General features: G+C 43.9%; 1 protein-coding gene across 2 annotated transcripts in view; it reads right to left on the bottom strand.

Moving 5' to 3' along the window:
• Positions 1-2,227: 2,227 nt before the first annotated feature.
• Positions 2,228-13,228, bottom strand: part of Lrig2 (leucine rich repeats and immunoglobulin like domains 2) — a 63,302-nt gene continuing 52,301 nt past the window's right edge. For both annotated transcript variants that reach the window (XM_042279642.2, XM_042279643.2), the window contains exons 17-18: positions 12,167-12,454; positions 2,228-7,622 (exon numbers count right to left, since the gene is read on the bottom strand). In XM_042279642.2, coding sequence (XP_042135576.2) covers positions 7,405-7,622; positions 12,167-12,454 — 506 coding nt within the window. In that variant the 3' untranslated portion in view covers positions 2,228-7,404. The remainder of the gene's footprint in view (positions 7,623-12,166; positions 12,455-13,228) is intronic.

The raw sequence follows: 13,228 nt of genomic DNA on the forward strand, positions 1-13,228 counted from the left end.
TCTGCACTCAGCAGATGAGGAGCTGGCACACGGGGGGGAGGTGGCTGAGCAGCCAAGTCCTTTCACTTGCTACTTCTAGCCAGGGCTTCTGGACGAAGTGTGGCATTCAAGTTTTAACTATTCTGTGCCGGGGGTTAAAAGGAACTGTGAGAAATGAGTACAGCCAAGCCCCCAGTGACCAAACAACACTGACAGTCAGAGAGGTAGCAATCCAGAAGGCTGTAGACTGCTACAGCTCACACACTGTACTTGTTACTTGTCCATGAAAAAGGAAACACACTGAGTAAGGGGTCAGAAATGTTCAGAGACTGGCAAGTGTCTACCTCTTGAATATATAGTAAAAACCTTATACTTGCACTGTCTTTGTGTGTGTGTGTGTGTGTGTGTGTGTGTGTGTTCCAGAAGACAACCTTAGATGTCATTCCTTGGGAGTGGCCCTTTGGATTTTGTTTTAAAACAGTCTCTCACTAACTTGGAGCTTGCCAAATGGGTCAGCCTGGCTGGGATCTGCCGGTCTCCTCCTCCATAGCACTAGGGTTGTTAAGAATGTGCCACCATGCAGGGCTTTGAACAGGTTCTGTGCTGTGGGATGGTCTGTATGTCAAATTACTCTGATTGTTCAATAAATAAAACACTGATTGGCCAATGGCTAGGCAGGAACTATAGGCGGGACTAACAGAGAGGAGAGAAGAACAGGAAGGCGGAAGGAGTCACTGCCAGCCGCCGCCATGACAAGCAGCATGTGAAGATGCCGGTAAGCCATGAGCCACGTGGCAAGGTATAGATTTATGGAAATGGATTAATTTAAGATATAAGAACAGTTAGCAAGAAGCCTGCCACGACCATACAGTTTGTAAGCAATATAAGTCTCTGTGTTTACTTGGTTGGGTCTGAGCGGCTGTGGGACTGGCGGGTGACAGAGATTTGTTCTGACTGTGGGCCAGGCAGGAAAACTCTAGCTACAGTTCTGAGACTCAAATTTTCAGAACTGAGGTCTCTTCCTAGCACCACCCCCACTTTTTTTTGAAGACAGGTTCTCATGTAGGGCAGGCTGGCCTCACACCCAGCTACACAGCCAAGGATGGCCTTGCACTCCTGGTCCTCCCACCTCTCAAGCCCTGGATTATAGACATGTACTAATATACCTACCCTGCACTTTGTTTTTTATTCATTTTTTCTTCAATATTCACTCACGGTTTATAAAAGTATTGCTCCATAGCAAGTAAGCATGCTGTATGGACAGTTCTAGTACTAGGTTAAAAACTTCAAAGTATCTTTCAGTGTGAATGAGTATTCTTATAACAGCAGAATATTGCTAGAAGGCCCTAGCATATTCCATTCCAAACTTTAAAAAAAGTAATAAAACTATGGTGTGGGGTGTTTTTGCATTCTACCTTACAAAAGAACAATAGTTGTTTCTCCATCAGAATTTAGTAGTTCATTTTCACACTGGGATTGAGCAGCAGCTACCCTCCCTCCCCGCCCCCCGCCCAGTGCTTCTTTAGACTGCAGCCAGTCCACAGTACTCAGAACTAGAAGGCGTGATAGCAGAAAACCCCCAAATCTGTCCAAACCCGATTCAAATCCTAGCTTCGCTGCCCCATAGCTTCTAGCCACCGGGTAACCATATGGCTTCACTGAGGCAGTTCCCTTAACTACACAATGCAGACTGAAGAAAGCTGCCTGCCTCATCTGTACTCCTGGTCTGTGTTGGAAGAACAAGTGAGTGCTTCCCGAAGTGTGGCAGATGTACACAATGTGATCACCGTGACAATCCTGGTCTTCAAAGAGCTGACCCCCAGAGTGACCAAGCCCGAGGTGGTAGAGCAACAAAGTTACAGAATACTGACATTCCTCAAAGACCACGTTAACCAGACTTCATCAAACTAGAAAACATTGCCCTTGAATGTAGCTGGACAGAGAAAACTCTCCAGCTACACTTGAATTCTCTCCTTGCAGAGAACTCTTCATGACTCTCAAACCCATTTGTCTCCCAGCACCTAGCACCACAGAGGACCTCTAGAGGGACAAGCAGGAGAGCACACAGTGCCTGTGCCGCACAGCTCAGTTCCAGGGTGCTCCCAGCACCAGGCACAGAAAGTAGGACTTGGTGACAACAAGGGAAAAGCAATTTCATTTTAACTTGTTTAACTATTCAAAAACTCCCCTCAAAAGGCCCCAAACAAAACACACTATTCATTCCTATACTTTAGGCAAGACAAGAGAATCATGTTTTTGCTTTATTGACATTACAGTAGACAGGACGAACACATGCTCTATAAAATATACATTCTTATGTGAGAAAATATAATCGATACCAGGAAACAGCCACACTGAACAACGTGGCTTGGATCTCTTTAGAGGTGTCTTACACCAGGGCTGCTCAGCCCCACATCCTCTAATGGGAAAAGAGAAGAGAGGACAGCAGGGAGGAGAAGTCACTCCGTGGGTGAAGAGGCCATCTCCAGCAGCCAGGACGTACTTCAAGGGCACTTGGCCACCTGAAGATCAGCTTCTCATTGAAAACAGTTACAGTCTCAGACAAGATCACTTCACATCCATCAATATTCACAAACAAGTCAAGCTGCTCTTCACCCTCACACCACCCACCTCGTGATGATTACCAAGAAATAATGTTTGCACTGAGAGGGAGTGGATCCAAACCGTAACTTAAAGCACACCGGCTGGCAGAGTGCTTGCCTGCGTCTGATTCCTAGGATACCATACACCAACCTTTCCTTCCCCTCCCAACTTTTCACAAAGCCTACAAGTGGTTCTTGGGTTTTCAGATGTTCTAAGTACAATTCCTAATGCATCCCTAATTCAGAAACTTGGTACTTCTGTCAATGAACTAATGTCCAAAAAGAACAAAAAAAGAAAATCCAGGCAAAGTGCTATATATTTAGATCATGTTCCAAACAAAAAGTTTAAAGTAGAAAGGGAGGTGGCAGAACACCACCAGACTGGACTGGCAGAGAGCACCTAACAGAAAAAACCCAGCTCAGCCATTTATGGTCCCACTGTTTTTATAACCACCCATGACTCTGCAGTAAACCAACATGCCAGCTGAGGCTGCAGCTCAGAGGTAGGGCACTTGTCTGGTACACAGGAGCCTACAGAGTCAATCCCCAGGACTGCCAACACCAAAACAAAAAAGGCCCAAAGATGGAACATGTCTAAGAGAACAACAAACATGGGGTCTGAGCTCAGTGGGAGAATATGCAGCTGGCATTCAGAGTTGCAGGTTCAAAGCCCAGCACTGGGGAAACAGACACACTTACCTGATACTCCTTACCCCTGTAGCATGTCAGTGGTATCCAATAATGAGAAAAGGCCAGCCTCTTATACTTGGTAAAACATTATAAAACTGAACGCTGCAATAACACCTCCACTCCAGTTAGGCTCCATAGGCAAGAATAAAAATTAATCAAGTCAGACATACCTATAGTGCCCACATTTCAGAGGAGGCGGCAGGAGACTGAGAGTTCAAGGCCAGTGGGGGCTTTAAAAATTAGTAATATTTTTCAAAAATCAGAGTAAAGAGTTATAATACAACACAGGCTTAAATTTTTGTTAGAGTAATAGCACTTGTGTAGAAAGTATAGGGTTTTTTTTTTCCAGAAAAATAATGCCACCATTTCATGTTTTTACCTGTGAACACAGATCAGATTCCTTTGTTAACCAAAGTCCCAAATGGCTTAGTTTTAGAAAAAAAAAATCTGAAGTGCACTAAACCAACACAAAGATCAAAGGACAAACTCTCAAGCTAATAATAACATTGCAGATGCTACAGTGATATTGCCCGTGTTCCACGCCACCGAAGAACCCTCCTCAGCATGACTAGATTAGTGTCTGCACAAACCTCCCCGCAACAGGCAGACTACTTACATTACCAGAGAAGGGTCGCTATTAGACTAAGACATGTACTCTACACCTCTCTGGAGACGGTGTCTGTTACTTCCTACAACAAGATGTAAATAAAGAGTTCTCTCGTGTCCCCCTTTTCACAGGTTGACAGTGCTGAAACTGCTTGATGCAGACTAACGGTCCTTCACGACCCCTCACCCGGCAATGTTCAGCCAACTAAGAGTGAAAGTCCCCTGTTGGAGAAAAGTATTTTAACATGTGTTACATGTGTTTATGCTTTGGAACATTTGTTTAATGATGCAAAGATGTGTTGCATTCTTCCATGTTGCATTTGTTTAACTCTGTGAAGCTGTGTTACTTTGCCTGTCTGAAAAACCTGATGGTCGAATAAAGAGCTGAACGGCCAATAGCAAGGCAGGAGAAAGGAAGGGTGGGGATGGCAGGTAGAGAGGATAAATAGAAGGAGAAATCTGGGAGAAAAAGAAAGAACAAGAGAAGAGGAAGAGGAGGAGAAAGAGGAGGAGGAGGAGGAGGAAAAGGAGGAAATCAGGGGCCAGCCTCCCGGGTTCACAACCAGCAACAGGGTAAGAAAGAAAGGTGTACAGAAAGAAAGGTAAAAGCCCAGAGACCAAATAGATAGGATAATTTAAAGTTAAGAAAAGCTGGCTAGCAACAAGCCAAGCTAAAGCTGGGAATTTATAATTATGAATAAGCCTCTGTGTGTAGAATCAGTCCAAGAGGGGCACCAACAAATTAAGAGAACTTATTTGTCCCACAAAAATGAAGTAGGAACTGGCCGGGGGATGGACTACTTCTCTCAGGATTTCAGTCTCCCTTGCTCTGCAATGTCCCTGATTAACTTAGTCCTAGGTGAACCCTGTCCGGCCTGGAGGAAGCACTGAGGAGACACCAATTCTATCACTAGTGGAGGGTAGAGACTGCTTGGTCAAACCTGTGCAAAGACTTTTTTTCAGGAATTCCTTTCTCTAAGTTAAGAATATATTGTAGTTTTGTTTGGGTTTTTTGTTTATTTTTTGAGACAGGGTTTCTCTGTAGCTTTGGAGCCTGTCCTGGAACTCACTCTGTAGCCCAGACTGGCCTCGAACTCACAGAGATCCACCTGCCTCTGCCTCCTGAGTGCTAGGATTAAAGGCATGCACCACCTCGGCCTGGCTAAGAATCTATTGTTATTTTAAACCAGAAGCAGGCAGGCTCTTTTCCTTAACAGTTATTTAAGGAAGCCAGGGATATCTGGGAGGGCTGGTCCAACATCCCACCAACCCTCAGAAGACCAGACTGACACCCCAGCAGAAAGGCCACTGCTGGAGCTTCCGGGTGATGTCCTGGATAAAGTATTTCTAGAGGACCGCGTCAGGGCCTGCTTTCTACCTGACAGATCCCAGCTGACAGAGCACTAAACTGACCACAGAAGTGGCATGGCCAGCCACACATGGGCTGCAGCACACCTCCACTCTGAGCCCCTGTGTGCTGGAGTACTGCTGCTCCAGAAGACAAAAGGCAATTTTTCAATTCAGACGCGAATCTTTGTTTACTGACACTGTTTAAAAGCAGAGCATTCCCCCCTCCCCTGAGCATTTCTTAGACCATTAGTCCTGTACTGGGAAAATAAATACAGCTCAAGTTAGAGCAAGCAGCAGCATCCTTGATCTAGACAACAGTTCACAAGGCAGCTCTTTACTGAAGTGGCACAATCCTCTTGGTTCCTGGAGGGAGCTGGAGAGCGGCTTAGAGCTGGTGAACAGCCTCTTCCCATCCGCAGGAGTCAGATAGACAGCTAGCGAGAGCAGTGCCAGGAAGGGGCCGGGTTCTAATTCCTAGTCAGACCACGCTAAACTAGAAGACAGCCCAAAAAGAAGAAAGCATCCGAAGAGATGAGAAGACTATAATATTTGAAAGGTTCAAAGCGGAAATGAAGAAATCATGACAATTTAAATTGAAAAAGAAAGTTAAAAAAGCTAACAGCACTTTTATCTGAGGAAGAAAAATTAAAGATTAAAACAAGCATGGAAAAAAGTCAGAAATTCATCTTTCTGACAAAAAGCTAAGTGAGTTTGGAATTCTAAAAATATATAGTTACTTATAAATAGACACCTTTAAAAGTCCAGAGCCATCTAGCAGGAAGCTGGTATTACAAAGGACAGACTGAAAGCACATGACATTTCATTAGTGTTAACATTCTTTGTTTACATAAAGCTTTTTGCTACCAGAAATTCAAGAAAGTTTTTTGGCTTCAATAATAACTGGTATAAAGTAAGGACCACACTAAATCAGAGTACAGGAAATTCCGTGGGATCTACTCCCAAGAGCACACTTCCCTTCTTAATATGCTACATTCATGAAGGAGATTAAAAACAAAGTAAACATAAAAAAGAACAATCTTTGGTTTCCTTGTCATTAAAGTACTTTGCTGACAGAAGACAGTCCCCAAATAAGTAACCTTCTATGCTCACAGGGCTGCGACAAGGGTGCTGGGCTCTGGAAGAGCTAGACGTTTATGCTAGAACAAGATTATCACCCGGCACTTGTAAACAGATGGCAAGGGATTGGATGCATGGACCTTCAGGCATGAAGCAAACAGTTCATTACACCAAGACTGAGTTTGTGAGCACACAGTCACTAAGTACCCCGCCTCTCTACATAAGCTTCGTAACAAATAGTCTTAGAGCTTTAAACAGAGTTTGTAGACCTCATTAAACTAAGTTATGTAAAACCTGTGATCTTGAGAAGTTGCTGCCCAGACAGTAACCAGATAGACATTATATATAATTTGGGCATATCAAAAGTATTTACACTGTAGCCAACACACAAGGTCAATGAGTAGAAAAATTATTTATAAATGCACATATATTTACAATGACATCCCTGGTTATAGGGACAAAACAAACATACCCCCCCACACACACACACACACACGCACGCACGCACGCACGCACGCACACAGCATGCACGCACGCGCATATACACACACAAGAATACAAAAGCCTTTGCTCTGGTACCAGTCAGCAAAACTTGGATTCTAGCTGAAGACCTTGAATATCAAAGCCTCAGCCTCCATTCTCTGTTCAACACCACAGGAGAATCCCAGTCGGAGTTAGGAGAGCTCAGAAGGTATCTCTGCTCCTAACTTGGAAGGCCAAGTAGAATGTCAAAGTAGTGATGCTTTCCCATGACCATTCTGAGGACCGGGCAATCCAGCAGGCTAAGCAGCAACGACACTCTTCATGACGGGCGGTGCACACCTGGGCACATCCCTGTGGGGCCATCTGGAGGGATGCTTGCCCATATCGTCTTCCCCAGGGCTGTGTACTCTCAACACGGTACACATTTCTGTGGTACATCTGTCAGCCACTAACTTTTCTTCAACGGTGTAAGCCCAAACATCAGGGCTACTTTGGGGTGGTCAGATATAATTTGAAGCAAAGAGTAATGCAAGTGCTGACTTTGGGTTTCTTCTCAACTCTGAGGTAGTAAATTAACTAACTGGAGTTTCTGCTCAGACTTCCTCCTGAATGGGCTTCATGTGCCTTCACTACCATCTTGAATGTTCCGAGTCCTACTAAAATCGAAAGTGTGGTCATGTAACTTGTGGCAGGACACAGGGGAAGAGCAGTTTGGATCCCTCTCTGCCAGGCCCTCATGTCGCTGAAGCTGTGGTGAGTCAAGGACAGGCTGCTGGGGAAAGGGAAGTAGGCCTAGTTCTCTGTTCATGTTCCACAGCGGCCGCTGGAATATTTCTGAGAATAAGAAACAAGAAATACCATCAGTAACAACAGGAATTTCACAATTAATTCCCGAAAGCCTGATACCCTTTTAAAATGCACGTGGGTGTTGTGCCTACATATATGTTTGTGTGTCACATGTGTGTCTGCCCAGAGGCCAGAAAATGGAACTGGATCTCCTGGGTGAGCTGCCATGTCGGTGCTGGGAACTGAACCCAGGTTCTAAGAGTAACAAATGCTCTTTATCCCTAAGCTATCTCTCCAGCCTTTTAACCCAATCCCCAAAAAGAAGTAAAAGCCGGGCGGTGGTGGCGCACGCCTTTAATCCCAGCACTCGGGAGGCAGAGGCAGGCAGATCTCTGTGAGTTAGAGGCCAGCCTGGGCTACCAAGTGAGTTCCAGGACAGGCTCCAAAACTACACAGAGAAACTTTGTCTCAAAAAACCAAAAAAAATAAAATAAAATAAAAAACCAAAAAAGAAAAAAGTAAAGTTGCCCAGCATCCTTGATGAGGACACTGAGATCACAACACCAACATTAAAAATAAAAACTGGAACCACCAAATCTTTATATTCAACAGAACTAATAAGCTAATTTCTGAAATCATGTTGCTGTTTTTCACCTGTTATTTTAGTAGTTTTTCTGCTTTGAAAATTGTGTTGGCTAGTTTCATGTCAACTTGACACAGGCTGAAGTCATTTGAGGGAATCTTAATTAAGAAAATATCTCTGGAGCTGGAGAGATGGCTCAGAGGTTAAGAGCACTGGCTGCTCTTCCAGAGGTGCTGAGTTCAATTCCCAGTAACCACATGGTGGCTCACAACCATCTATAATGAGATCTGGTGCCCTCTTCTGAAATGCAAGCAGAACACTATAAAAATAAATCTTAAGGAAAAAACAATAAATAAATCTTAAGGGAAAGAAAAGCTGAGCCAGCTCTCCAGTGCCAACAACACACTTAAACAAAACAAAACCTCTTTAAGATGGGGCTGTAGGCAAGCCTATTCAGCATTTTCTTAATTAGTGATGGATGGGGGTGGGCCCCAGACCACCCAGACCATCATTGTAGATGATGCCATCCCTTTGGCAGTGGTCCTGGGTTCTATAACAAAAAAGCAGGCTGTGGGGCTGGAGAAATGGCTCAGCAGTTAAGAGCACTGGCTGCTCTTCAGAGGACCCAGAGTTCTCAGTACCCACATGGCAGCTCACAACTGTCTGTAACTCCGGTTCCAGGGGATCTGACACCTTCATACCAATGCACATAAAAATAAAGTTAAATAGATTTTTTTTTTAAAGCAGACTAATGTAGAATATTTTGATCACACTCTGACATTCCCGAGACTGCCCGATAAAGTTATACCTTGAATCAGGGGGCCGAGTCAGTGACTAGCTAACAAGAATTGGCCATAGAGAAGGCATCCATTTGGATAGAGAAGATGCACATGAAGGAAAGGGTAGGGACTGGAATTTGAGCTCTCTTGGTTCTGGGATGAGGGAAGAGACATGTCTCTGGCAGTGTCTCTAGCCAAAAAGCAAGGTCAGCTGGTTGCTACTCAGCATCTCTGGCTAGCAGGTTTTCATCCCAGCCTTTGACTTCTGAGTCTTTTTAATAAATAGAGTGATAGAGACTTAACCATGGCCACAGGACTGGAAGCCCCACCACAGCCTGAGTGGCTGCTGGGTGCTGACTGAGGGGCTGTGTGGTGGCAGAGGATAAAATATGAGTAGATTCATGTGCAGCCACTAAGACTACAAAATCAGGCTGAACAAGCCACAAGGAACAAGCCAGGAAATAGTACTCTCCATGGCCTCTGCATCAGTTCCTGCCTCCAAGTTCCCTGCCCTGCTTCGAGTTCTTGCCCTCACTGCTTTTGATGAACTGTTATATGCAACTGTAAGCGGAAGAAACCCTTTTCTCACCAAGCTGGCTTTGGTCGTGGTGTTTCATCACAGCAATAAAAACCCTGAGACAAAAACACAGTACAAAATTCTAGACACATGGAAAAGGAATATTGTAATGACAGTTCTATGACACACAGATAATAATCATTAATTCAGTGGAGCTGTCACTTCTGTAAATATATTTTAAATTTTTATTTTATATGTATGGATGTTCTGCCAGTGTGTCTGTGCACCACATGTGCCTGGTGCCTGTGGAGGTCAGAGGAGGGCATCAAATCTCGTGGAAGTGGAGTTACAGGCAGTAGTGAGTCACCATATGGGTGCCGGGAACTGAACCTGGGTCCTCTGGAAGAGTGGCCAGTGCTGTTAACCAGTGAGCCATCTCTAGTTCAGTGATTCTCAACCTGTGGGTTGCACTCCTTTGGAGGTCGAATAACAGCCTGCATATCAAATATTTACATGTGATTCATAACAGTACCAAAATTAATTATTAATTAATTATGAAGGAGCAACGAAATAATTATGGTTGGGTGTCACCACAACATAAAGGGTCACAGCATTAGGAAGGTTGAGAACCAGTGCTCTAGTCCCTCTTTAAAGACATTTTAAAAGCTGAATGTGGGCCTACTGTATGGCTCAGATGTTAAAGAAGCTTGCCACACAAGCTAGGGACTTGTGTTCAAACCCCAGAATCCACAGAAAAGTAGGCAGGAACTGACTCCACAAATCTGTCTTCTGACCTTGGTATGTACTCTGTGGTACATCCCTCCAATACACTCAAGTAAGTCATAGAAGTTAAAGGATAGGTATGGAAGTATACAGTCCCAGCCCTCAGGAGGCAGAGGCAGGATTGCCACAAAACTGAGACTAGCCTGGTCTACATTGCATATTCTAAGCCAGCCAGGGCTCCTTAACAAAATCTTGTCTCAAAAAGCCAAAGAAAAAGAGTTTTAAAAATAACCATTCTCAGCCGGGCATTGGTGGGGCACGCCTTTAATCCCAGCACTCGGGAGGCAGAGGCAGGCGGATCTCTGTGAGTTCCAGCCTGAGCTACAGAGTGAGTTCCAGGACATCCAAGGCTACACAGAGAAACCCTGTCTGGAAAAAAAACAAAAATAGAAAAAAGAAAAAAGAAGAAAAGAAACAAATAGCAAACTAACATAACTCTTAGTAAATCGGATTATCTGTACTTTGGTTTAAAAAATGTGCATTTCTGAACCAGGTGTGGTGATGCACACCTGTAGCCAAAGCACTGAAAAAATAGAGGTAGAAGGATGATACGTGTGTATACACACACAGCACATGACATATTTTGGGAAAAGTTAGTCTAACATTCTGGAAACAAACACCCATAAATGAAAGCAAAATTCACCTAGAATGTAAACTAGTGCAGAATTCTCAAAATTCAATATGCATGTGGGGGCTGAGGAAATGGCTCAGTGGGTGAGAGGGCTTGTTGTGAAAGCAAGAAGACCTGAGTTCAAATTCCCAGCACTCATAAAAAGCCAGGCGAGGTCAGGTATGACTGTAACTCCAGCATAGAGAAGCAGTGACAAGAGAATCCCAGGACCTTGCTGGCCAGTCAGCCTGGCTTAAACAGCAATCTCCAGGTTTACAAAAGTGACCCTGTCTCAAAAACTAGGCTCAAAAGCAATGGAGGATGACTCTATAGACATTCTCCTTTAGTCTCCCCATGCATGTGTCTCTACGTATATGAATGCATACAGTTACACACAAAACAAAAACAATTTAATACAAGCCACGTGAGGTGGTTCATGCCCATAATCCTGGCATTTGCCTGTTACCTCAGCACTTGAGAGGCAAGGCAGGAGAATTAAGTGTTGGATTTGAGCATGACACCATCACACACACACAAAAAAAAACAACAAGGCATATAAGTAATCTTTGGACCTTATTAAACTTTGAATTCAGATTCACTAGGTCTAACACAACTGCATGTCTAACAAGTTCTAAGGTAACGCTAAGGGATGCTAGCACACCCTGTGTGGAATTAATTAGGATACCCAAGGCAAAGAATGGACAATCCAAGGCGGTCTCATCTGTACAATCTCTGTACTTAAAACAGATTCAAATGAAGACTTCCCACAGGTTAAAAGAGGTTTCGTACTTTAATTCTTTCAAGACACTGAACGTAAAGCTAAGAGACTACCTTCAATGACAGTGCTATTCTCTGACCTCTTGAGAAATCTTTAGAACTGGTCTCTTACAGAGCACATCTTCAGTCTCGTGTTAGATCATTTACTGCTGCCAGAACCGTCCCTGGAAGCAACACCATACCTTTGTCTGTGACCCTGCAATTTTTGCCCTGTGTCCCATTCCCCATGTTCTTCCTCTGAGAGGAAGTGACGGCTGATTGGTCCAGAAAGAGCTTTGTTTTGCTGACATGGGCGATATGATGCCAAGATGGCTTGCCCGACAGAAGAACAACCAAACAAAACATTTTAGGTTTCTCATGCCATATGTTTAGCCCTTCAAATCTCCACTATTTAAATGAAGATAAGTAAAGACCTCTAGTTGACACTAGTTAACAATGGCAATTACTCTAGTATACTAATTTGTTTGTTTCCCGTGAAATGAGTGTGCTATCGATTCAACAGAAAGGCAGGTCAGGGAAAGTGAAATCCAAAGCTCCTGTTACCACTGCTCATCTGTGAGAAGGGAAGCTTCTCATTCATCCTCTCATGGTTGGTGGGAAAGGTAGACAGCTCTCTCTCTGCTGATGGTATCAGACTCTCCAGAGTAGTAGCATCTTGGGGAGGATTTGACAAAAATGTCTCTTTGGGCATCTGAACCATGAGGCTGGACAGGGTCTGGTCTAAAACATCCTCCTCAGCAATATAGGTGTACGGACAGTATTCTCGGGTCCTCGAGTAGATGTTGGCATTGTCATAACAATCTGAACAGATCACCCGGGTACTGGTGCCACCTAATAACAACATGGGAAAGAACCCAAATGCTTTTCTGTTAAGGCATAACTTTGTCACGATCAACTTTCTTCAACAGTTGTAGCATTTACTGTACACTTACTTTATAAAACAGGTGAAATTTCAAGGTCTTTATGCAATTAACTCATTTTTTTCCCCTCACAACATCCCTATGAAGCAGATAGAATTCTCATCTCCACTTTATAGAGAAAGCTGAAGTGTAAACCTAGGCACTCTGGCTTCAGAGCCCATACTCTTGAATTCTAATGTTAAATCTCTGTCTCTGTCTAGCCTGGAGAGATTAAACTCCAACCATGGGATCCAAGATAGGTCTGGACCTCTGCTCTGAAATACAACTTGGCTTGAGCAATTGAAAGCATATAAGCTCATGTTACTTCTATGAGTCAAGAAGTTAAGCAACAGGAGCTGCTCACACGATCCCTAGCCAGATCCACCTCCTGTGTCTGTCACTTTCTACAGAAGTGAGGTTGGGAGGAGGGAAGGGCAAGAAGAGGTTCTAGTCACTTTACTACGGGACATTTTATAGCTCTCTGAAGTTCTCCATTATAGGCTGAGAGTCATTTTGCCCTTTAAACTTTACTAAGTAGATACTTGTCAGAAGGAGAACCAAATGCCCTTTGGATGTTATCTAAAGGATGCTCATCTCTAAAAGGGCAAGAAACACTTGAAAAAAGTTTCTAGAACATCCTCTTTTTACAATGACAAAGATCCAGGAGGCTCAGCCATGTCCTTCAATCCCTGTTTAAGGGTAATGT

The sequence above is a fragment of the Peromyscus maniculatus genome, chromosome 6, assembly GCF_049852395.1.
Source record: "Peromyscus maniculatus bairdii isolate BWxNUB_F1_BW_parent chromosome 6, HU_Pman_BW_mat_3.1, whole genome shotgun sequence".
In the NCBI taxonomy this organism is placed as follows: domain Eukaryota; kingdom Metazoa; phylum Chordata; class Mammalia; order Rodentia; family Cricetidae; genus Peromyscus; species Peromyscus maniculatus.